General features: G+C 47.5%; 1 protein-coding gene across 10 annotated transcripts in view; it reads right to left on the bottom strand.

Moving 5' to 3' along the window:
- Positions 1-24,313, bottom strand: part of BANP (BTG3 associated nuclear protein) — an 85,506-nt gene that overhangs the window by 46,114 nt on the left and 15,079 nt on the right. For 5 of the 10 annotated variants that reach the window (XM_081275630.1, XM_081275634.1, XM_081275637.1 and 2 more), the window contains 3 exons: positions 16,514-16,670; positions 11,760-11,851; positions 8,608-8,807 (listed from right to left, as the gene is read on the bottom strand). In XM_081275630.1, the coding sequence (XP_081131756.1) occupies positions 8,608-8,807; positions 11,760-11,851; positions 16,514-16,601 (380 nt within the window). In that variant the 5' untranslated portion in view covers positions 16,602-16,670. Of the gene's footprint in view, positions 1-8,607; positions 8,808-11,759; positions 11,852-16,513; positions 16,671-23,081; positions 23,306-24,313 lie in introns of those variants that run through there. The other 5 variants (XM_081275635.1, XM_081275636.1, XM_081275639.1 and 2 more) reach the window with 2 other exon arrangements.

Here is a 24,313-nt window from a genome sequence, read left to right as displayed (position 1 = left end):
TGTGGCTCAGTGGCAGAGCACTTGCCTAGTATGTGTGAGGCACTGGGTTCAATCCTTAGCACCACATGTAAATAAATAAAAATAAAAGCCCATCAACAACTAAACAAAATTTTTAAAAAATATCCTCTCTCTGAAAAATATAGTATTTAAACTACTTCTCATGAATTTGTGTTTGCCACATTTTAATACAAAAGGCCACTACCAATCAGTTGTTTGTAGTGGAAAGCTTGGAACACCACACATGCCACGGTCACGTGCAGACAAGGACTCGGGGCTCCACTCCAGGCGGCCCCCACAAACCCAAACCACGTGTGCCCGCAGTTCAGGGCCTCCCTCAGCAACTTAGCAAGCTGCACAGCCGCTGACCAATACTGTCCCATCCCCATTTTGGGAGCCAGGCCACCTGGCACTGCTGACCACACCGTGGCCCACTCTGTCTTCTGTGGGAGGCAAGAGAAACTAATCTGAATACTGAGCAAACACTTGAAGACTGAGCTGCAAAAGGGATGCCAACCTGCACCAGGATGGTGTGTCATCCTGTGCTGGTGCAGGTCAGCATTCCTTTTGCAACTCATGTTAACTACACACTGAGTTCAGTTTGGGAAATCTGTATTATATTAATTTTCTGTTTTTTTGTGAATTATCTCAAAGGAAAAAATGTCTCAGAAGCAAGCTAACACTCAAGAATTCAAATAATTTTTCTGCTTTCTAATTATAAGACAAGTTGACAGATTTCTTTTAAAACTCCAGACAGTACACATTCTCCTATGCGTTTTCACATTCATGCTCCTGCATAATGTACAAGAACCTGGGTCAGGCCAGCACACACACCTATCATCCCAACTGCTCAGGAGACTGAGGCAGGGGAACCTAAGTTCAAGGCCAGCCTCTGCAACTGTCTAAAAATAAAAAAAATAAAAGCACTGGGAATGTAGCTCAGTGATAGAGCACCCCTGGGTTCAATCCCCAGTACCAGAAAAAAAAAAAAAAAAACTGGGTCACAGAAAATAAGATCATGCTCTGTGGGTTCTTGCAATGTTTTTCCAGTCTTAGTTTCAATAAGAGGAGGGGAAATGGAGGGACCACAGAAAAACAATGAAGCCAGACACCCTCAAGTCCTCCAGCCCCAGTGTGGCAGGCGGCTGGGGCATTCACAAGCCCCCACTTGCCCTTCCACAAGCAGCACTGTCCCAGGAGCACTGTGCAGCCAGACTACACTTCCTGGCCTGCAAAAGCAGCCCTGCAACCAGTGCTCACTGCTGGACTGTGAACGGAGAATCACACCAGCTCCAGCCCTCCCCTCCCAGAGCCTGAGGCCAGGGCTGGCATGGCCAAAGGACGGAAAGGCCCTGGGCATGGAGACTCCATGGGCAGCTATGCCTCGAAGGCCACATCCACCCATCCCACAAGGGCACAGCCAGAGGCATTACCACCTTGCCAGCCCACATCCTAACAGCTCCTGCCACCTAGTCAACACAAAAATCATCCAATTAGCCAAGCTGGGACAAAAACTTGTTCTCAAAGGTTTATTGCTATTGCTCACGGGTTAAAGATTAAAAATTCATAAAAGCTAAAATCCAAAAATAAATACTCAAGGATAAGTTAGCATTAAAAATTCCTTTCCAATATACAACAAGATAAGCAAAGCACAGCATTAAACGATCCCAACAGCCAAGTGCTCCATAGAAATGGGAAGAGCCGGGTGCAACCAACCTCAAAAACTGGCTGTAGGAGGAAAGGAGCTTCCAGAGCCAAGCAGCTCTAGAAGGCTCAAACCTGGCTCCTCAGAAGTCACATTGCATACCACAGAATTCTGAATCCCAAACCAAGAGCCCCAAGTCAGGACAGTGAGTCGGTGGGTAATGTACTTCTGATAAGAAAGCAAATAAGAGCGGGAGACTGGCTCAGGTGGACACACGCACTCTGACCACATGCAAGAGAAGACTTGACTATAAGCCCATGGACAATGGACTGCGCCAGGACCCTCCACCTCTCCAGATGCCTTATCCAAGATCCAGGTCTCTATCACCTTTTTCCGATATAAGGTTATAAGGAAAATGGCCAATTCTCGCCTGGGATAAGCCTGGGGAAGCACCTAGCAACACCTGGTAAGGAAGGAAGTGCTCAAACCAAGAAGTCCACCATGACAGGGGCAGGCCACAGGACACCAGAGCCAACAGAGAGAGCACCAATGGCCAGAGCTGGACAACAGAGTGAAGAAATAAAGTCTCACTGATGCCACCTACTTTAATAAATACCCATGAGTCCACACTGATGTAAATAACCAGCTAGACAAATAAACAGGGGAGTTGAGACAACCGCCTCGTGAAGACAGGCCCACCTTGGGAAGTGAGAACAGTGCCCCACTCCTTAAGTGGAAGCTGGGCACAGCAACCTCCTTCAGGAAGCATGGCAGGGAGGAGAGAGGCACTCCCTCCTTGGGGCAAGTCTGGCAAACACTCTTCACCCAGGACAAGTCCTGCAGATGCTGTGGACCTTGACAGGATGAGGGAAGGGCACTTCACCTCTGGAGTGGTCCTCCAACACCCACCATCCTCATGAGATTAGGAGGAAAGGAGAAGACAAATGCCAGTGGACAGACATCCTGCAAAGCACCTCATCGGTATTTCTCAAAAAGCCATCAAAATCAAGGGCAGTCTGAGAAGCTGCTACAGACCAGAAGAGCCCACAGAAACATGGTGTCTCAATGCCACGTGGACCTACACACATTTCAGACACCGTGGAAACACTGTGATCAAGATTAAGCTATTTAATTCTGCATTTAGATGAAAAGGAAAATCACACAACACGAACCCAAGAAGTTCCATATTTTTTTAAGTCCTATATTTATAAGAAACGGAATTCATGATTTCAAGCCTAGGGCCCAGTAGGATCTTTGGCAAATTCTATCACTTTTTTAAGGAAAACCAAAGCTGAACCTACAGAAGCACGATGAGAAGCAACTTCCCATCTTACTTTTGAGATCAGCATCATTCTAACAACACAGACTAATATAACATCAAAAAAAGGCAATTACAGACTAATGTGCCCCCTGAGCATGGATGAGAAAAGCCCCCACTAATTACAGCAAGTCAACCTAGTAGCACACAAAAGAGGCGGCACACTGTGCTCAGGTCAGGTCACCATCACGGACACGCAAGGCTGGCTTCACCTGGGAACCAGCAGGAGAGTTCACCTTGTTGGCTCATCTCAGGTAGAAGCACTCAGCACGGGAAGACCCAGTGCCTGTTCACACAGGAGCTCCACAGAACAGGGAGAAGGAGGGGAACCATATCCTAGGAAAGAGTACCAGGAACACGTGCAGCTGCTGCCACATGTGATGGCGAAAGGCTGGAGGCTTTATCCCTGAGTCAGAGCAGGGGACAGGGACAGCCCAACATGGAGACACAGTCCATGCAGTAAAGAAAGGTACCGAGATTTGAAAGAAAGGATAAATACAAAGTCATGTACCTTTTTTTTTTTTTTAATCCTACAGAAAAGCCACTCGAGTAAGTGAATTTAGGAGCTGGAGTGTGGCTCAGTGGTAAAGCACCTGTCTAGCATGCATGAGGTCCTGAATTTGATCCCAAGCACTGGAACCCCAACAAAAGTTAAAGAAAAAAAAATCTGAACAAGTAGAGATTGAAATTTAAAACATAGAATCTACATGTATGAAGTATGTGAAGACAAATTTAATGATATATTTGCAGTTGCTATACTCTGAAAATTGTAAAAACACTGCTGAAAGAAATTAACGAGTTGAATAAATGAAGTGGTTCCAGAGGTCTCAACTCTCGGGATGGCAGTTCTTTCCAGAATGATCTAGTCAACACGGTCCCATCCACAAGTTATGAGAAATGCTGACACTAGAGAAGAGCTGCAGATCATGGGAGCGCACACACTCTGCTGAGATGTCTGCCCAATGGTGACTATCAGCCCTAGCTGTTAGACCGCCTCTATCATCTGACCATGTCACTGATCCATTAGGGTGCATGCATGTGAACCTCATGCTTCCTCGGGCAAGCACCCAGCTCTGACATGCACAGGAGATCACAATCAGGCCACCAAAGTGTACAGCTGTGCAAGAGAGTGTAGTCCAAGAAAAGGAATCATAAAATCAAACAGAAACATCCAAAATTCAAAATTAGATAAGAAAGGTTTAAACAAACCTGTCACGACCAAGATCAAACCATTTCTCCCAATTCACTCAGCCCTGCCTTGAGTTTGCCACATCCTAAAGCCCATGAAATGCTTGACTGTGGACCAAGAATATCGACGGCCCCATCATGGGAACAGGCAGTGTCCCCAAGCCAAGCCCCTCAGGTGCCCAGTGGCCACAACAGTGATGCTCAGCATGAGCTGAGCTCTACCAAGAAGCCAAATGTCTACAGGGGAGTGGGGGTTAGGGAGGGTGTACAGAAAAGCCCATTCACCAACATCCTCTGGGAAATAGAATCAGCAACCAGCATGCTGAAGGTTTAATCCTTTAATTTAAATCATTTTTAATCACTCCAGGTCAATGGTCAGTTTTGAGGAAAAGAAAGAAAACAATTCCCTTTCCATAAATTTCATAGTACTCATCTCTCTGAAAGAGAGACTTTAAATCACTTTTATTCAAACTCTGAGGACTAGAACTATACAGAAACCTCTTATTACAAATGCTTTTACATTGTACAAATACAAACAAGATTTTTTAATTTTAAAAAATAAATAAATTCCTTTTAAAAATAACAAACACAAACTTTTTAAGTCAAGGTGCTCAGTTAATAAAACACACACGGCAGAAGCCCCTGGCTTTGAGTGGATGACATGGCAGTGTCCACAGTGACAGCACTTGGAAGGCTGAGGCAGGAGGCGAACTAGGGTCTAGAGTTCAAGGTCAGCTGGGCAACACAGCAAAATGGGCAAAAGGAGGGAGGGAAGAGGACGGAAACACCTGGGCCAAGCTGCACAGAGTCACCAAGGTGCCAGCTCCTCAGGATGCCACAGGCCCAGGGGACTCTCTCAGCCCAGCTCAGTTGCAGCTGCTATCACAGCCCCAGGCCCGAGTTTCACTCACTCCAGCATTCCAGGCTCACTGTGACGTCCACAACGGGCTTTCTGCAAACGTCTGTGTCTAGCCCTAAAGAAGTACAGGAAAACGATTTTCACATCTGTAGAAAAGCACCTGTCGGCGCATGAGAGGGGGCCTCATTGAGCCTCGCTCTCGACACCGCACCTCAGCATCCACGGCTCCCTCCCCTCCTCCAAGCAGCTTCAAGGTCACAACTTCATGTCACTGCCCACAGAATGGAAATCACACAAAATCTGAATTTATGGCACACTAACATAAAATCTATGAATTCACAGAAGTTAACAGAAGGGGGAAAAGAATGCCCACTTCAGAGAATCCAAGACCATTTTCTTTATCCTCAAGTGGAGCACCACTGCTGGATCAGATTCCAACCAACCTCACAAACAAGTTGATTACAAGGATTAAGCTCTAACTTCAAAGAAAACGGGACTTTTCTTCTCTTTTTTTTTTTCCTTGAATTTATTTAAAGAATTTCATCCAGGTGTAGAATCTGAAAATCTGAATCTGAAATGCCAGCCAAGGCTGGCAGTACTCCACCACCTCTGCATTCCAAGAAGGGAAAAGAGTAAGTAAATAACTCTGTTGATAGCAGACTGGTCCAGGCCAGTTTTAACTAGAAATTACCAACAAGCAGAGTGAACCTGTGTGGGCAAAGGGCTCAGTGGTGCATGCTCCTGGCTGTAGGGTCTGGGCCACATACACACTCTGCAAATGAAGGACGTGTGGCCTCCCGGGGGACAGCTGCTAAAGCAGCTCCAGAAGGCCTCCTTACATCTCAAAGATCCCCATGGACCTGCCTTCATCTGTGAGATTACACACCCAGTTCTCAGTAAATCTAAACCACAAACAAGCGGTGGGCCCAAGGAATTATAGGTATTTTTAACAGCATTTGACTTAAGACAAGCTAGCTGGGCGAGGTGGCACTTGCCCGTAATCCTAGCAGCTCCAGAGGCTGAGGCAGGAAGATCATGAGTTCAAAGCCAGCCTCAGCAACTTCGAGGCACTGAGCAACTCAGTGAGACTCTGTCTCTAAATAAAACACAAAATGGGGCTGGGATGTGGCTCAGTGGTTGACTGTTCCTGAGTTCAATCCCCAGTACCATAAATAAAGAAAGAAAGAAGACAAGCTAATCTATATACTTCTTTCACTTTAAATATCTGAGGTCCGAAATAAACAATTCATAGAAGTGCCTTACTACTCAAAGGTCAACCAATTTTTACCTGCTTTGGGAGACATTTCCACACTTTGCTGCCCACATCTTCGATGTAACTGCCATTTGATGAAATGTGTCTACGCATTAGTGACTTTCACTATGTCCTGGGATGGAGTTCTAACCTATCCTAAAGTCTCAGCGAGCCTGGACCTGGTCACCACCACACCTGCAGGACCCTGGATGTCACTTCCTGACTTTGTTTTGCAGATGAATAAACCAGACCAAGAAGCAGCTGCACGGCTTGGCTGAGCATGTACGCAGGGTGACAGTGACACCCAGAGTCCTGCACACCTTGCCCAGTAAGATGGAGCTCCTAAACAAGGCGCTCAAGGCTGAGCCACAGCTGGCGCTCCTCCTTCTCTAAGCTCCTCCTCACATGGGGTCAACTCCCTCCCTAGCCCAGACAAGACCACCACCAAGCACTGATGGTGGGATTCCAGTTACAGATCAGACACCACTCTCCTGGCTCATGAGGTCAGCCCGCCCCAAACACAAGAGCAGGAGCAACGGAAGCCTGGGGCAGCCATCCTGGGAACAAACGCACAAGGCTCTCAGGGCAGGGGCTGCTGTACCCTTCTGTTTCACCCTAGAGCAATAAGCAGAGGTGACGAGATGCAGGCCGAGGTGGCAGCCACGGGAGAGACACCACCATGATTTCCTGGCAAGAGCCAAGGAGGCTGAGATGCACTCCAGCACAGGGACAGTTGCCTGACGGAGCCTTCCCAAGCACCACCTGGGCACAGCACACACTTCTGACTCTGAACCCAGAGTCTTGGTCCATTCAATACAAAACATTTTACACAGTTTTAATATGACTTGAACTTTCCAGGAACTCAACTATAAGTCTAAAAGAAAATCATCCTTTCCTTTAATTTGAAACTTCCTGCTCACCATTCTGCAATATTCTCCCATCAGCTGGTATCTATAACTTCAGCATAGCCCCTGGGCCAATCTGCACTAAATGAGCACAAACATCACTGCACAGGGTCTCGTCAGGGCTGACCATTTGGCACAAAATGTGTTACTTTATATGATATACAACTGTCCTTTTATTCCACCTTCACATTACATTTAGGACGGTCTATTAATTTTTTATTTATAATTCTTACTTCATACACATCACATTTTAGAATACAGGGGTATTCCAAAAATTGTACTAAAAAGGTACTGGATCCTTAGGTGTGCAAGCCTAAGAGAGACAGCGTGCCAGCAGCGTCTGTGAGGAGAAAACATGGTGAGCTCTGCGACACCCACCTCAGAGAAACTCCAGCAATGATGCTCACCTCGCAGTTGGGACCTGAGAGGCCAAGATTCCTTCAGTGCCAGCTGCAGATCAGGGCCACCAGGCAGTGCAGCAAACATACCAGGGAGGCACGTGAATCCACAGCCCAGTAGGTATCCTCAGAGCTGCCCCAAACACACCAGGACAGGTGAAGCCCTGACCTTCCTGAGCATCTCTGAGCATCCCCAGGCCCCTCCTCTCCCTTCCCACACTCCCTCAGAAGTCCACAGAGCACCTGATGTTGCTCTGGCCACCAGCACACAAGGGCAAGGTAGTACAGCAGCCACTGGACACACCATCATCAAGGCCACTACAGCCCTTGCAGGTCATGGCTCCCGCTGTCACCCATCAACACAGGGCAGGAGGCTGCTGTCTTTCCATGGACTCAAGAGAACAGCCCTAAGTAGGAGGATTCCAAGCCCTCACCAAGTACAAAGACACAACTTTTGTGCCCACTGCCACAAACATGACTTCTTCTTAGCCAGCTGTGAGAAAGGGCAGCAATGCCAACAGGACTCATGGTCACTGATGCCCAGAGCCTGAGTCTTAGCTCACCTCCTGGCACACTGCCTGGGCCTGCAGATTACAAGCAGGTGGAAGACCCGAGACATCTTTCCAATCCAACCAAGTTACCCACAGAGCTTCAACACAAACAGTACACCAACTGCTTCACAGGTCTCTACGATGAGGGTCTAAATATTTTCTAACAGGCACAATAAAAGCTACAGATTTGAATGGAAAGTTTATAAACATAAACTCTGTAGAAAAAATATCTAAAAGACCAGTCAGAGATAGAAAAAAGCAAATGTACGTCTGCAAAGATTTGGTAGTTAGGTACACAGAAAAGATATATCAGCTTTATGTCAGAAAGAAAAACTCCAGAAGGAGCCTGTATTTGGTTTTGGTCTAAGTGAAATCAGCAGCTAGGAACCACGGAGTCAGATACCCAGTATCTATGGCAGACGAAGTAACAACCGGAGCCCGGGCAAGGACCTGAGCGTTTTTCCCACAGTGGCCCGAAGCTCCTCTGTCCTTACCATCGCACTTTGTTGCAGGTCTGAGTGGCGCCAAGTGGAGAGCCGGCCACCATGGGGACCTGGATAGGGCTATGCTGTTTGTTGGTGACCAGGTCCAGCTTCTCCTCCAACGATTTGCAAGTAGCTTCCAGGGCTTGCAGCTTGGCCTCAATACTATCCAACCGTAAGCATATTGTCTGGTTTATGGAGTACAGGAAAGACTGGAAGTGAAGAAGAGAAACTTTAGGAAGGATATCCTCAACTATGAGAAGGCAGCTCTAAGAACTCCAAACCACTACTGCGGGATGGCAACATTCCGGCAGACCACCCCTACAGTAGGACTGGCTTTACAGGCACACTCCAGAAGCATGTAACAAGTGCAGTCTTCTGCAACAGAAACACGTCTCCCTGATCATGGTTTTACTCCATGTGCAGTTGAAATTCTCAGTTTGCACAAACCCATGTAATAAACAACTTATGGGGTCCTTAACATGTTACTGTATTAGTAAGTTCACACAGAAAACTAACAATGAAAACAGATTGCATGTAACATCCGAAAGGTCCAAAAACCACAAGCCCTGCATACCCATATCATGCCAGCTGCCCTGAAAAAATGACTGATGCAATGTGCTCTGATGTGAGTCCAGTCGCCACCTTCCTGTGGAATTTTGGAATGGCAAGCCTGCCACCTGGTGGCTAGCACAAGCAGCACCACATGTCTTGAGGCCAACGAGTCAGCACCACCTTGCATGGCTCCACACCCAGAAAGGATAGACACAGGACAGGCAGGAGGACTCTACTCTCCACCAGCCACCCTGCTAGGAGCCACCAGCAACAGAGATCCCCAAACTGGAGCTCAGGTGCTGGTTAGTGGCAGGGCCCCAGTGGTCAACACTGAAAATAGCGAAGAATGGGAAGAACATGGTCTCGTCTCTTCCTTCTCCTAGTCGGCCGTGACTGAAGGCTTGAGTGCCCAAGTGGACACACTGGAAGGGAGGAGATAGGCCAGGAAGCAGCAGTGATTGCCTCTAGCACGTGGGTCCTGGAGGCACAGGTAGGTGGAAGGACCCACATGCTGGAGGCAATCACAGAATACCAAAAGTATAGCAGTAGCATACATTGTGTCACACTCCTGATATCAAACCTGGGTGGAGAGAACCAACACTCTTTTTTTTTTTTAAAGTTGGTAATATTTTGAAGCTCCTGTTTTTAGACTATACACAGACCAGTCTGTTGGAACTTTTTTTTTTTTTAAAGAGAGAGAGAGAGAGAGAGAGAGAGAGAGAATTTTAATTTTTTTTTTTTTTAAGTTTTCAGTGGACACAACATCTTTGTTTGTATGTGGTGCTGAGGATCGAACCCGGGCCGCACGCATGCCAGGCGAGCGCGCTACCACTTGAGCCACATCCCCAGCCCCCGAGAACCAACACTCTTGACAGAGCACCTTCAACAGGCTGAGCTGCTCTGAAGAGCATGTGCCTCTGCCTCCTGCCCAGGTGTGCAGGAAGTGAGGAGCTCCCACCGTCCACACACCTCACTTCCACTCAGCCATGCTCCCTGCAAGACTCCACTCAAGAGTGCGCTGTGCAGGAGCTAGGCTGTGGCTGCAGTAGAGCTCTTGCCTAGCAAGGGTAAGGCCCTGGTGCAACCCCCAGCACTACCTAAAAAAGAGTGTACTGTGCAAAGGAAAAGGCCTAGAAACTGTTTAAATCCACCCCAATGCCAACTGCTCTCTACTGGAGCAGGCGCTAAAGCAGTGTCCAAGAGGAAATAAGCCATGGGCATCAGGGTCCACCCCCAACACGCCATCACCAATGCAGAAGCAATGTCAGTGTGAGGGGAGACAGGCATCATCATGGGCACCAACTGTGGCTGAATCCTTGAGATAAAAGCAACCCCACTCTTTTTTATAATTTGAAGACATCAAATATCTGCCTTCCATTCTTTCAACATAGTAAAGCCACATTTTTTTAATTCTAAATTATAAATAATTCTGCCTGGGGTTTTGGCAAAAATCACTGCGACACAGTAATAAAACTACTTACCAAAGAACAAAATGAAGAAAGAGTACGGAAGAGTATTTTTAAATATATCTCTTACATGGAAGCGACAGTGGCCATAAACAGCTCAAAACTTCTCATTAACAGCCCAGGGCCCTGGCTGGGCCAGCCTGGGCTTTTAGCAGCACAGCAGCCTATGCGTGTGCAGCAGTGCCCAAGGACGACCCGGCCTCCTGCCTGTCCAGGGCCTATCTGCGGCACACCAGAACTGAGGTGGCCTGCGTTGCTTTTTACTTTAAGCATTTCTACATTATCAACAATGAACATGTTTTTTGTTACAAATTAAACTTCGCTTAAACCCCAGACCCTTTATTTTAAAATAATACAGTGTTACTAACATAACCACCTTCTCTATTCATCAGTCTGAAGTAGAAACTTCACTGTGAATGTATATCTAAACCATCCATTTAAGCTCAGACTCCTTGGTAACAAAATGAAGGGAGCATTTCTACAGACACAGCATGGGTAGACGCAGTGTGTGAACAGGACCACTTTCCACATCCACCGCTCCCAAAGAGCCTCACACAAGCCTCTGACGCTACAAATGCTGGAACCAAACAGGCAAATTCAAAGATCCAAAAACAGTTTCTTGAGTGATTCCAACTTCAGGATGTGGGGACTTAAATGACAGACACAAAAGCCATCTGTCACCAACGGGCAGCATGGCCACAGCGCTGGTCATCTTCCCCTGTCTAAAGCAGGCCTATGGATCCACAGGAAGATGCCTCAGTCTAAAGCAGTTACTCTCTCCAACTAAGAAATGGCCTTATGCTCTTCTGTAGTGGGCTAAATAATGATTCCCAGAAACAGCACGTCCCAATTCCCAGAACACATGAATGAGGTCTTCACTGGGAAAAGGGTTTGTGCAAAAGTAACGAAATTGATGAAACCTCCCTGGACTAGATTAGGGTGGGCCCTAGACAGAGGCTGCAGTGATGTGGGCAAGAATGGAGCCTCCCAGAGCTGGAAAAGGGGGCGGGGCCCTGCCCACACCTTAATTTTGAACTTCTAGCCTCCTGAAGTATGAAAGAATAAACTTCCGTTGTTTCAAGCCACCCCATTATGGCACAAAACACTTAGGCACAATACACATAAAGATATGCATATTTTTACCTTTATAGAGGGATCCTGGCAATTGATTTCTAGCCGCTGGCGTTTCAAAGCAGGTTCATCTTCATCTGTCACTACATGATTCTCCAGGACAACTGAAAAATCAATGACGGACACAGACACTTTAACATGAAAAGTTTTTTAGAGGTCTTTTAACATGAAGACAGTACATAGCACTGACAGCTTCACATTTTACTGGTGCAATGTAAAGTCTCAGGCGACCACCCAGAGCCTTCCTTAAGCCCAAAGAACACTGAAGACACCTAGGCAGGTCCATCCTAACCTGTGGTAACCCTGCCACCCAACTGTAGGCCTCCCAGCCAGTGCTCCCTGAGCACCTGTGTAAATGCTGACATGCTAAAACCATTCAATTACATTTCTTTCCAACCTTAAAATAAGGTTTTGTCAGATATCTATAATTCCAAATCAAAAAAAATGGCTCAGCCTCAACACACTGCCGTATGCAGAAGCCCCCCTCTACAATGTGGCTGCAGCCGGGAGCAACCCACCAGTAACTGGTCATCACAGCCTCCCTGGGGCTAAGCAAGTCAACCCAAATTCCAGGCCTACTACCACACCCCAACACCCTTCCTCACACCTAAAATCAAGTACAAACTGTACTGCAGATAACCACAGAGGCAAAGGCCAAAACCATCCACCACCGCTCCATTTCTGCAAACCCCATTTCTATCTGTCTCACACTTCCAGTCCTCTTTCCAAACCTACTCCATCTTCAGCATTCACACTGTGCAATTACAGGTGGAAGTTCACAGTCCACATTTTATTGGGCCTTATGCCAAGAGCACTTGCTCACTTCACTGCAGGTGCTGCTGGAAACCCCCAGCGCCCCTGGTGTACTCCTCCAACCTCTTTCTACAGGTTCACCTGTGACACGTGCTCATAGGAAAAAGGGGCAAGGACACCTAATTGCAGTTTTGTCTGCACCTCTCCTCATCTCAGCAATACAGGGACAGCGCTCTGGGTTACTGTCTTTGATGCACTCTGAATAGAAATGAGTGCCAGTATGTAAGAACACTTGTCATACACGCAACATGCCACAAACACATTACAAGTACATATATGCATACACGTGAGTATGTTAACTGTGGCACTTCTTTTTTTAGTTATCAATGGACCTTTATTTTATCTATTTATATGTGGTGCTGAGGACCCAACCCAGGGCCTCACACGTGCCTGGCAAGCACTCCCCCACGAGCCACAACCCCAGCCCTTACTGTGGCACTTCTGACAGCCAAAGGCCACAAGTCTGAAGCTCACAAACAGAACCACCTGTGCGCAGCCCGCAGACCATCCGCCCTCTTTGGAACACAGCCACACTGTGCAGTCAGGTGGGTGAACAGACTGGCCCTCGTTCTAGTGGCGCTGACTGACCCCAACCACCTCTCTACTACCACCAACCACCAACCCCCTCGACCACAGACACCCACTGCTATCCTGTCCAGCCCTCAGATGCCACCTTGCTTAGAAAGCCAATCCCAGAAGAGCAGGAACTCACAGCCATTCACAATGTGACCCCAACAGTCAGAGAGCCACCCCTGTAACAGACCACTCCTCCCTGCACTTTCTGCACAGGGCCGCTGCCTGGGTATGTTCAGAACACAGTGCACAGGCCTCTCAGTCCCACCGCCCCCTACACATGCCGAGTACTCCTCCCAGACCTCAACAGCAGGGAGAGCACCCGTGCCTTCAGGTCTGTGCACTCCAGACGACCCCCCTCAGAACTCAAGCACCACGGGCTCCAGCAGGCCTGGGGCCAGGGCAGTGTGCAGAAGCAAGGGGTCTGGAGCCAAGGACCAGCTCTCATGGAGCCCAGAACTGGCCACCCACTCAGTTTCTGCACACAACTCCAGCCTTGCAGAGTTCTCACTTAACAAAGCAAAAAGGAAAGCCCATGCCGGTGAGTGCCTGGTTAGTCAGGGTTCTTCGGACCTTAGCTGAAGCCTCCTTACTCTCACTTGAAAACTGGCAGCAATGCCAGAACTGGGGGAATGGAGATATCCTGGTGATCTTTATTTAACCTTCTAAATTCCAGAAAGGTTCAGAGACTTGTCAGGGGTGACACAGTTGGTTTCTTTTTAACTACAGAAATTAAGAATGAATGTATGCCCCTTGGTAACACGGAGTACCTCACAGCTGTAAGCAAAGGTCAGCAAAGCCAGTATGTCACAGGCAGTGTTCTAGTTGGAGAACAGAGGTACACATGCCAGCGTTCCCACAGGACCTTTCTACCAGGAGTGGGACTGCAAGTGGCAGTTATTTTCTCCACTGTACTTGCTATCTTTGCACACATTGCTCTTTACAATTATACATGCATTACCTTCAGTATTAAACAAAACGACTCCTTGTTCATTTTAAAGCCATCAGGATCAACTGGAACAACAGGCCTGATGAAATCAACGATCTTACATACTTTCAGAAAGGTAAAATACAACATGTGGTAGGTTCATGCAAGATCAAAGGAACCTAGAAATCTTTGTCTTGAATATTACTGGAAAAAAAAAAATTGGGAGAACATACACACCATCTAAAAGCAGCATGTTACACAGCATCAGAAAAACTAATACACATGCCCGATGCCGAATCAATCCAACTTGTATTTATATACTGTGGGGCATTCAAAAGTAATAAGAAGGTAATATGGAAAAGTCACAAAGCTCTTCAGTATGATCGTTGCTTCTCACTCCTGGGAATGTTCTAGATTGCATTTCCTAGTCTCAAGGAAGTTAATGGTACGCGTGTGGCCAAGGCATGTGAGTTAAATCAATGCAAGCACTCTCAGGCTAGCCCCACGTTCCCATATGAACTCATCCATGCTCCCTCACTTCCAACAGCTGGTTCCAATGCCCATAGCATCTCCACTGGCCACACCCAGGGCAGGCCTCCGCCCACCCTGCCTGCCAACTGGGCTCATACTGGACTGCCTCTGTCTTAAGCTCTACAAGGGTCACATTTTTTTGGTGAGGGAGAATCTTAACCATGAACCTACTCTGGATGCAGACGTGGGATGCAGGGCATTTGCAGGGTGTGTGCACATGCTTCTGGACCAGAGGTGGCAAGCTCCATGTGCAGACAGACCGCAGGGCCTCTGCACACAGGAGGAGCTTCACAAACAGGCCAGGAACTGCACCTCCCATCATTTAAGGAACAAGAATGTGACACAACCAGGATGAAAGGGTCCCCAGCCTTCTCTGGGCATATTCTACAAAAAGATTACCTGGGAGGCAGAACTGTCGGAACTTTAATATTCAAAGCTGCTGAAAACAGGTGATGAACCTTTTTCTTCACAGCATTGCAGTACGTATATGTGTTTTCTAAAGAAACAGTCATTCACCTGCCAGGTACGAATGGACATTTCTAAAACTGGTAGGTGTAGTGATGGTGCATCTTGTAATGAGTCAAATGACTGGGGAACAGCACCCCATGGCTGCTCTCACACCCCCAGCTCTGCTCTTTGAGCTCCTCCATACCACAGTGACTTCCAGATGGAGTTTCTCCAACTAACACCTCAACACCACGTAAGTGAGACAGCATACTTTCTCACAAGACTAAAACTGCTCTGAGTTGTAACATTCCTCAAGAATGGCTCTTGTCACTTTGAGCCAGCCAAGCTGCACGCACACAGCATGAGTACGTACAGGCAAAGGTTCTTCAGAGGAGACTCCTGTAATGCTCACATAGAGGTGAGGCCTCACAGTACAGTCTCACACAGGAAGTGCCTGCTCAGCAGACAAGAGGAAGGTAGTGCTCAAGCACTGTCAGCACAGCCAGTCAAGCTGTTCTGGAAAATCTGTCAGTGTGTTACCAAAGCACTGAACATATACAAGCCAGGCACAGGGGCACACTCTGTGATCCCAGTGACTCGGGAGGCTGAGGCAGGAGGACTGTAAGTTCCAGGCCAGTCTGGGAGACTTAGAAAGACCCTCTCTCAGAATGAAAAATAAAAAGGGCTGGAGGTGTAGTGCCCTTAGGTTCAATACCTGGTAACAAAAAAAAGTTAAACATATTCAGCAATCCTGCTTCTGGGAACTTACCCTACAAAAACATTTGCTAAGACATAGGTGCAGGGTTCTTCCCTACATGACTGCACACAAAAGAAAAGCAGCAAGTAGCATGGAATGGCCCTCCAGAGGGCAGAGCTCAACACACCAGGGGATGTCCACACATAGAACACCACATGGCTGATAAAAGAAGAACCAGCCTCACTCACCCTCACCAACACACAGCTTCCACAGTCGCTCAAACTATCAGCCTCTACCCAGGGCAAGTTGGAGATAGAAAGGTGTGGAACACAAGAGCCACAGGCTCGCATGGTGGACCCACATGCCTATTAGAGAGTGCACGCAGGTGGCAGGATGTGCAGAGAGGGCAGGTGCTGGGTAGTCGCACATCTAGGAAGGGACTTGGGGGCCAGAGTGGTCAAGTGAGTCAAGGAGGGTTGACTGTTCACCCACCATGACTTGAATTCTCTCTTTTTTTAATTTTTTTTTTTTTAGTTGTAGTTGGACACAATATCTTTATTTTATTTATTTATTTTTATGTGGTGCTGAGGATTGAACCCAGTGCCTCACACGTGCTAGGTGAGCGCTCTACCGCTGAGCCTCAGCCTCAGCCCCAGCCCCAGCCCCAGCCCCAGCCCCCATGACTTGAATTCTCATATGCAGCATGCATCACTGTTGCCTCTGCTTAGTTTAAAAGAAAGAAAACTACTGGAATAAAGAAAATAATATTTCACCTACTGTCCCACAGCTCTGTACCTGGATGATCAGGACTCAGGTCTTCCACTGCGATTTGAACCACATCCGCTAGGTCCTGTTCTGACATCATCCAGAAGGAGCAGAGAGAGGCCGGCCCACAAGCAGGGGTCCAGCTCACAGGGCGCTGGGTGTCTGTCACCTACAAAACAAAACCAAGAAAGCAGAGAGGAACATTAACGAGTATGACGTGTGAGCCAACAAACTCCCACCACATGTGCTGGGGAGCTCCGTACTGTGGGTCTGAACTACAGGATGCCTCCTGCCAGGACCACGCAGGGCCCACTCTGAGATATAGACCCAGCTTGGCAGCACCACTCGGGCTCTCTTCTCAAGGGCAGGCCCAACCCCACTGAACAGCCTCACTTTCCCACTCCACTCTGTGGTCACCTTCAAAGCCAGCTTCCTAGTGTGGGTTTGGGGAACCTCACCCCACCTGCCTCCTGCAACCTCCTGCAACCTCCTGCCCTTACCTGCTCCCCACAGGCCTCAGCCTGCTCTGACTGCCACACCCCAGAAAGACAGTGTCCTAGCTGCACAGTACCACTGGTCTCCAATGTGACCTCTGGTCCCATGTCCAGAATGTCTCCTAAGCAGACCCTCCATGCCTGCTCCCACACCACATGGCACTGGGATTAGGCCTCAAGAGACTTTGTTTTCCAAAAACAGAAATGAGGCCACATTATCCCAAGTACAGTCTATCAACTCAAATCTAAATAAGTAGTTTCAGAAAGTCTAGATTAGAAGGAACCTGAGCAAATAACACAATAGAATACAAATACAAAAAGGAGAGAAATGAATAAAATTTTAAGAATGTAAAGAAGAGAAATAGATGAAAAGGTTTTAAGAAAAGGTAGCACAGAAGAGAGTAAAAAAAAGATCCAACATGCATTTAAGAGGAGACTCTACAGGCGAAAACCAAAGCCATCAAATGAAATACTAAAAATGCAATACGAGAAAACTCTCCTGGGCCAGGGGCGGCTCAGTGATAGAAAAATATAAGGCCCCATCAACTCCCAGAAACAGCAACAGAAAAAAAGAAAACTCTCCCAAAAGCCGTTGCTATTCAAAAATTTCTTTACACATCCAGGCAAAAGACTAAATGACTTAGTAATGGTAAGAAAATTAGATGCTTACATCAGAACAGAAGAGAATGAACTAACATATTTACAATACTAAAGGGGGGCTGGGGATGTGGCTCAAGCGGTAGCGCGCTCGCCTGGCATGCGTGCGGCCCGGGTTCGATCCTCAGCACCACATACCAACAAAGATGTTGTGTCCGCCAAGAACTGAAAAATAAAATATTAAAAATTCTCTCTCTCTCTCTCACTCTCTCTCCGCCCCCCCTCACTCTCTCTTTAAAAAAAAAAAAAAAAGAAAGAAAGACTCAGGGGCCAACGAGAAGAAGCCAGTCCTCCTCAAAGGGGAAACAAATTGACCATCAATAAGGATGATAGTTGCAATGGGGTTAAATAGAAATATTTTTAAATTCATTAATTTGGAGGGTACTGGGGAACTAAGCATAATTTTTTTAAAAAATAGTAATAATATATCAAGCGTTTATCCTGTTTTCCTATACAAATTGTGTCACTCCTCTGAACAGAATTATCACAGCAGAGAAATGAAGAAGAAATGGTCATAATTTTGCAATTCCTAATAATTTGGGAATCTGGACCCTGGAAAGGCAGGGCTGGTAATATCAAAAAAGAAAACCAACATCATTTGCCTCATTAGTGAGGAATACACCACTGCCCAGATGGAAGCTCACCACACAGAACACTGGCTCTCAGTAACCTCCTGCAGCTTTTTTAAAAAAAAAAAAACATTTTGTTTTTTATTTTTTTAGTTGTAGATGGACACAATATCTTCATTTATTTATTTATTTTTATGTGGTGCTAAGGATCGAACCTAGGGCCTCACACCTGCAAGGCAAGCGCTGTACCACTGAGCCCAGCCCCTTCTGCAGTTCTAAAGAGACTGCTCCAAGTTATAGCGGTTTCACTCACTGTTTTTAACTTTCTGATGCTTCTAACACACACTCAGTAGGAACCACACTCAAATACTGGTCTTTCCTGACTTTCTACTGATGATGGGCAGCCAAGGTGTATACCCTGAAGGTTCCCACTGCTCTTGGTGTGCTATGCTGCTAGCCAGGGTGCTCGGTAGGATGGAGCACTGATGCATTTTCAACAAAGGAACTTTTTTTTTTTTGGTGGGAGTACCAGGGATTGAACTCCAGGCACTTGGCCACTGAGCCTCATCCCCAGCCCTATTTGTATTTTTTTTTTTTTTTTTTAAAGAGAGAATTTATTTATTTTTTAGTTCTCGGCGGACACAACATCTTTGTTGGTATGTGGTGCTGAGGATCGAACCCGGGCCGCACGCATGCCAGGCGAGCGCGCTACCGCTTGAGCCACATCCCCAGCCCCCTATTTGTATTTTATTTAGAGACAGAGTCTCACTCAGTTACTTAGTGCCTCACTTTTGCTCACTTTGAACTCACGATCCTCCTGCCTCAGTCTCCTGAGCCACTGGGACTACAGGTGTGTGTCATCGCACTCAGCTCAACAAAGTACTTTACATGGCGTACTAGAAGTGACCCATGGCAAGTGGTGGAACAGCCATGCTACCCCTCACAGGAAATGGAGAGGTCCAGAGAACTTGCTGAACAACACTGCAGAGATTCAGACAGCAAAGCAAACCCAGACTGGGGGCATGCCACAAATAACCATTAAACCACCGCTAAGCGGTACTGGGGTGGGGAGTACCAGGGATGCACTGGTCAGCTTTTCACTGCTGTGACAAACCCCTAAAAGCAACTCAGGGGAGGACAGGTCTATTCTGGCTCTCAGTTTCAGAGGTCCAGCCCACGGTCAGCTGGTTGCATTGCTCTGGGCCTGAGGGAGGCAGAACATCATGGTGGAAGGGTGGAAGGGAGGCAGGTTGCCCTGCCCACAGTGGCCAGGAAGCAGACAGCAAGAAGCAGATGCACTCTTCCAGGACACAGCCTCAGTGACCTACTTCCTCCAACAAGATCCCCAGCCCCTACAGTCTCCACCACCTCCCATCAAAGCCATCAATTATTAATCCATCAAAGGATTGAACCATTGATAAGGGCCCTCATGATCCAATCACTTTCCAAGAGGCCAACCTGAACATGTCAGCACTGAGGACCAAGCCTTCCACACGTGAGCCTTTGGGGGATGTTCTAGATCCCACCATAATAAGAGGCGTGCAGAAATTAAAGGAGACTTCAAACATTAAACAAAAACAGACAAAACTACAGGACTGAAGAGTAGAAACCTGGGTAGTGGAGCTCTAAAGACAGGTGCTGTCCCACAGAAGCAAGGGCATGCCAAGGCAAGGGTGGCCGGCCACACGCTCCTGGCCTGGGTAGTAATGGGGGCATGCGCGGCCTAGGAGGCGTCCTAGTCCACCTTCCCTCTTCTAATATGTCTGCATCATACTCAATAAAAAGGACATTTTAAAAGGGAAAATTCAAACAAACTAGGAAAAAATATTTGTTGCACACAGGCCAAAGAGCTAATTTCCTTCCTTCATGGCAATAGAAAAAAGGTCACAAGCCTACTCAGAGCTCACAGGACGTCATCCAGTGGCATCCTCAGCCTTCTGTGTGCCTAGTAACGCACAACACAAACGAAACATCACCTCTCCACAGGTGACAAAGGCCACCCAGGAGATACCATGGTAGTCTCCAAACTGCAGTGCCCAAGGCTGGCGATGGGACTGTCTTCGGCCATCTACCCGGTAACCAGCTCCAGGTACTGGGGTCAGACAGCGGCCACCCTGCTTGACCCAGGTGAGCCTCCAGGCCCAGTGTGTGATGGTGCTAACCCCTGACAGGACTTGAGGGAAGGTTGCCTGGCAGTCAGATTGAGGATTCATACCTCACATGCCATAAATCCTGTCTTCTCTTCCAACCGAAGCAGCAAAGCCAAGACAAGCTAAGGGATAAACTATACTTCTTGATGAAGGCAGCAGTCCTCAGTCAGATAATGCCACCCCACCAAATGCTGCATTGGTGGATTTAAGACATTTTAGGGTCACAGGCTGCTTTCAAAATATTTTTTTTTAATGTTTTAAAAGACGATATAAACTCTTTTCTGAGAAAAAGCACAAAAGACAGGCAAAGTTTTACCAAGTTCCAGAGGCTACACAAATACCACAACTGCAGGCTGCCTATCCCAGTACCCCTACCCCTTGCTCCCCAATGAAGACCCCTAAGCAGGGCAGAAGGCCAGACAGATGCACCTCTAGCCTCCCCTACAGCAAGCTGTGATCATGGGACACAGAGACAGAAACCTCTGGAAACCACCTCAAAAAAGAACTGGCATGTGGCCTGGGCACTTCTCCATACCCTGTTCAGCTGTTTTCCAGGCCTGGGATGAGGATAGGACAAAAGAGCTGAAGGGTGGGGGAGCCGTAAGGAGGAGCTCGGGCCCTCGCATTCACGGGACTGCCCACTGTCCTAGGCTATCTACCCCAGGACATCCTCATAAGAAATTAGAATAACCAACCTGTGATTTTAAACCAGGCCTGGTAGTACACACCTATAATCCCAGTAATTCTGGAGGCTAAGGCAAGAGGATATACATTCAAGGTTATTCTAGGCAACTTAGTCAAACACTATCTCAAAATAAAACTTCTTTAAAAAAAAAAAAAAAAGAGTTTGGGATATATCTCAGTGGTGGAGCACTTACCTAGCATGTGCAAAGAAAAAAGAAAGAACAAAAGAAAAAAACCAATGTTAGCCCTGGAATCACATTCACGGATGGGCCTGGGTCCACACATTCCATGTTAAATACCTGTTGGGCCAGGGGAAACCTTTTTGAAATGACCAATGCAAGCTTTACCCTGGTTTCTAAAAGCTCTGCAAGTGGCTTAAGAAAATACTGTGAACTCACCATAAAACCCTGTATCCTAACCTCCTCCAAATGAGGACGCCACTGTTATCCAAGTTGTTTTCTCAAAACGATTCTGTTGCCAGGATAAAGAGTCATTTAAAATTCTGTTAACAGTGAAGGTTTCAATAGAAAAACCAAGGCAATGAGCCCAAAAAAAACTGGCACAGAGTAATGCCTGTGGTTGCCATTTTGGCAAATTAAATGTGTCATTTCTCAGAAGTCCTGGGGATAGTCCAGTCTTAATATAATAAAACAGCTGGGTTGAGATCAATGTTCAATAAAGACTTAGACAGTTTTTCCTTGGAACCTCCATCTCCCAGGGTACACGTGGAAAAAAGGGCACCCCCAGCCCCCAGCAATATCCCAAATGCTCCACAGCAGCAGACAGTGAAGTCAAGGGTGGCACAGCCATTCACCGCAGTCATGAACAAAACAGACTGACTTAACTGCACGTACCAAGAAATGTAAACGGAGAGTTCCAGAGCAGCACATATGACACAATACCCATCCTTTCCCTAACAACTGCACATGCGTCCCAAGTCCACAGCAACTGCATGCAGTGCCCACGTTCCAAGGCCTCCGCCAGGAAGAGGCACAGCCAGCAGGAGCTCCCTCCCTGGTGCTCTACCTTCCAACCTACTCAGTTTCCATAAGCAATTTTTTCACTGGTTACCTGTGAAACTCTTTTCCTAAAGCAAAACAGTGGTAGATGAGGCCAACAGTGTCAAGCCATAAGGAACCTGAGAGCCCTTTCATTACCTGCCTCGAAGCCCCCTCAGTGCACAGGCTGGGGAGAGCCCAGCTACACAGGGCCACAGAGAGAAGCCACTTCAAGCCCAGCCATCCTTGAAGCCCATGGGCACCTCTGGGATCCTAGACCCCAAGGCACACTTTCTCCACTCCCTTCAGACCTCCACCCCTTCCTCCTATGGATTCTACTGATGACCTATCAAGAGCTCCCCTACCTCTGCTCCACCCAGCTTGGCTGGCCCCATGTCTCCCGGAAAGTCATACTGCCATCTTCAAAGCTACCTTCAAAGCTACCTCTGTGTCCAGACCAGTTTTTCCTATCTTCCTATCTTTTCCTATCTTTCCTATCTTTCCCAGCAGCCTATGCCACCAGATGTCACATGACAGTCCATCCACCTCAGTTGCTCTGCTCCAGGAGCTCCGTTCCCTCAGGGATCCCCACATTCCATCCTCCATCCTCCCTGTTGCTCCTGTGGGACTTTGCTCTGCACTGCCCCCCAGGCCACCAATGACTATTTCTGATGACCCTGAATTACCTCCCTGCTGCAGCACCCAGGACTCAGTGCTGGACCCTCTGCTCAGGGGCAGTGGCACCTGACAGTCTGGCCTGGTGGCTCTGAAGCTAGGAACTGTAGCTGCTGCACACCAGGTCCGCCTCACACTGCCCTGGGATAGCTCCTGGGCCGCTCGCAGGTCAGCACATCTGCACTGAGCTCGCAGCCCTCTCCAGGCTCTCTTCCCATCTCACCTCCCAGTGACTCGGGTCAAAACCTCCTGTACTGACTGGTTCTTCCTTTGCCCTCTCGCAGACTCTGGCCTCATCTCACCAGTCCACCGCCTGTCCAGACCCAGGTCTGTCCCCTCTCATCTAGACTTACGCACTGCTCTCTTCTGGTCTCTTGCTTCTGCCTGCCCAGTGATAGCCTCCAACACAGCTCTGGGATCACATTCAGCAAGGGTCAGTCCAGTTCCAGCTCCAAAGATCTTAGGACACTCCTGGGCCCTGGGCAACGACACTCTTATAAGTCCCCTTCAGGGGCTGAGGATGTGGCTCAAGCAGTAGCGTGCTCGCCTGGCATGCGTGCGGCCCGGGTTCGATCCTCAGCACCACATACAAAGATGTTGTGTCCGCCGAGAACTAAAAAATAAATATTAAAAATTCTCTTCTCTCCCCCCCACTCTCTCTTTAAAAAAAAAAAAAAAAAAAAGTCCCCTTCAGGATGCCGCTCCTTGCTCACTCCGTCCCATTAGCCCCCAAGTTCTTCAGGCAGGACCCAGCACAAAGCCCTTCCAGCCAGACTTCCACCTGGTCCCTCGTCCCAACCTGGGCTCCCACACCATCTCCTCAGTGACCCCTGACCACACCCAACTGAGCCCCATCAGCACCCACTCCTCGGCCCTTTCCTCTTAACCTTCCATATATCATAGTATCCGTCACCTAGAAGGGAGCCCCACTGGGGCAGGAGCTCCTGTGGCTCTCTTCAGGGCCTAACACAGGGTGTGCAGGTGCCAGCACTCAGTTATTATACCCACAATGAACCCAGAAGAACATTCTGCTCAAGTCACACACCGCACAGGTGTGGTGTCAGCATTCCCATGGAAAATCACCGCTAAGGGGAACCCTCACTACCCTGACTCCATCAGTGCATGCTGTACACATGTGGCCACACCACACTTGAACCTATGGATATGTACAATCATCATGTTAATCAAGAATATTAAGTTAAAAATTAATAAAGACCATAGATTAAGGTCTTCAAAGTTCTTTGTGTCTATGTTCTCATTTCAAGAAAAGCTGTAGTTTAATCACCTACATAAATCTAAATGGTAACTTTAAAAATGTAAATGAGGGGCTGGGGTGTGGCTCAGTGGTAGAAGGCTTGCCTAGCATGTGGGAGGCACTAGGTTCAATTCTCAGCACCACATATAAATAAATGAATAAAATAAAAGTCCATCAATATCTAAAAAAATATTTTTTAAAATAATGTAAATGACCCATTATTAACAGTGATAATAAAACAAACTGTTATACATGTCAATAACATACAACAGTAGCTGTTCATCAGCTGAAATAGGTAACTGCAAATATATTTTTAATTTTGCTATTACT

Source organism: Spermophilus citellus (assembly GCF_964194105.1).
Source record: "Spermophilus citellus genome assembly, chromosome: 18".
NCBI classification, from domain to species: domain Eukaryota; kingdom Metazoa; phylum Chordata; class Mammalia; order Rodentia; family Sciuridae; genus Spermophilus; species Spermophilus citellus.
Note: the sequence above shows the minus strand (reverse complement) of the source record. Positions and strands in the feature narration are given on the sequence as shown.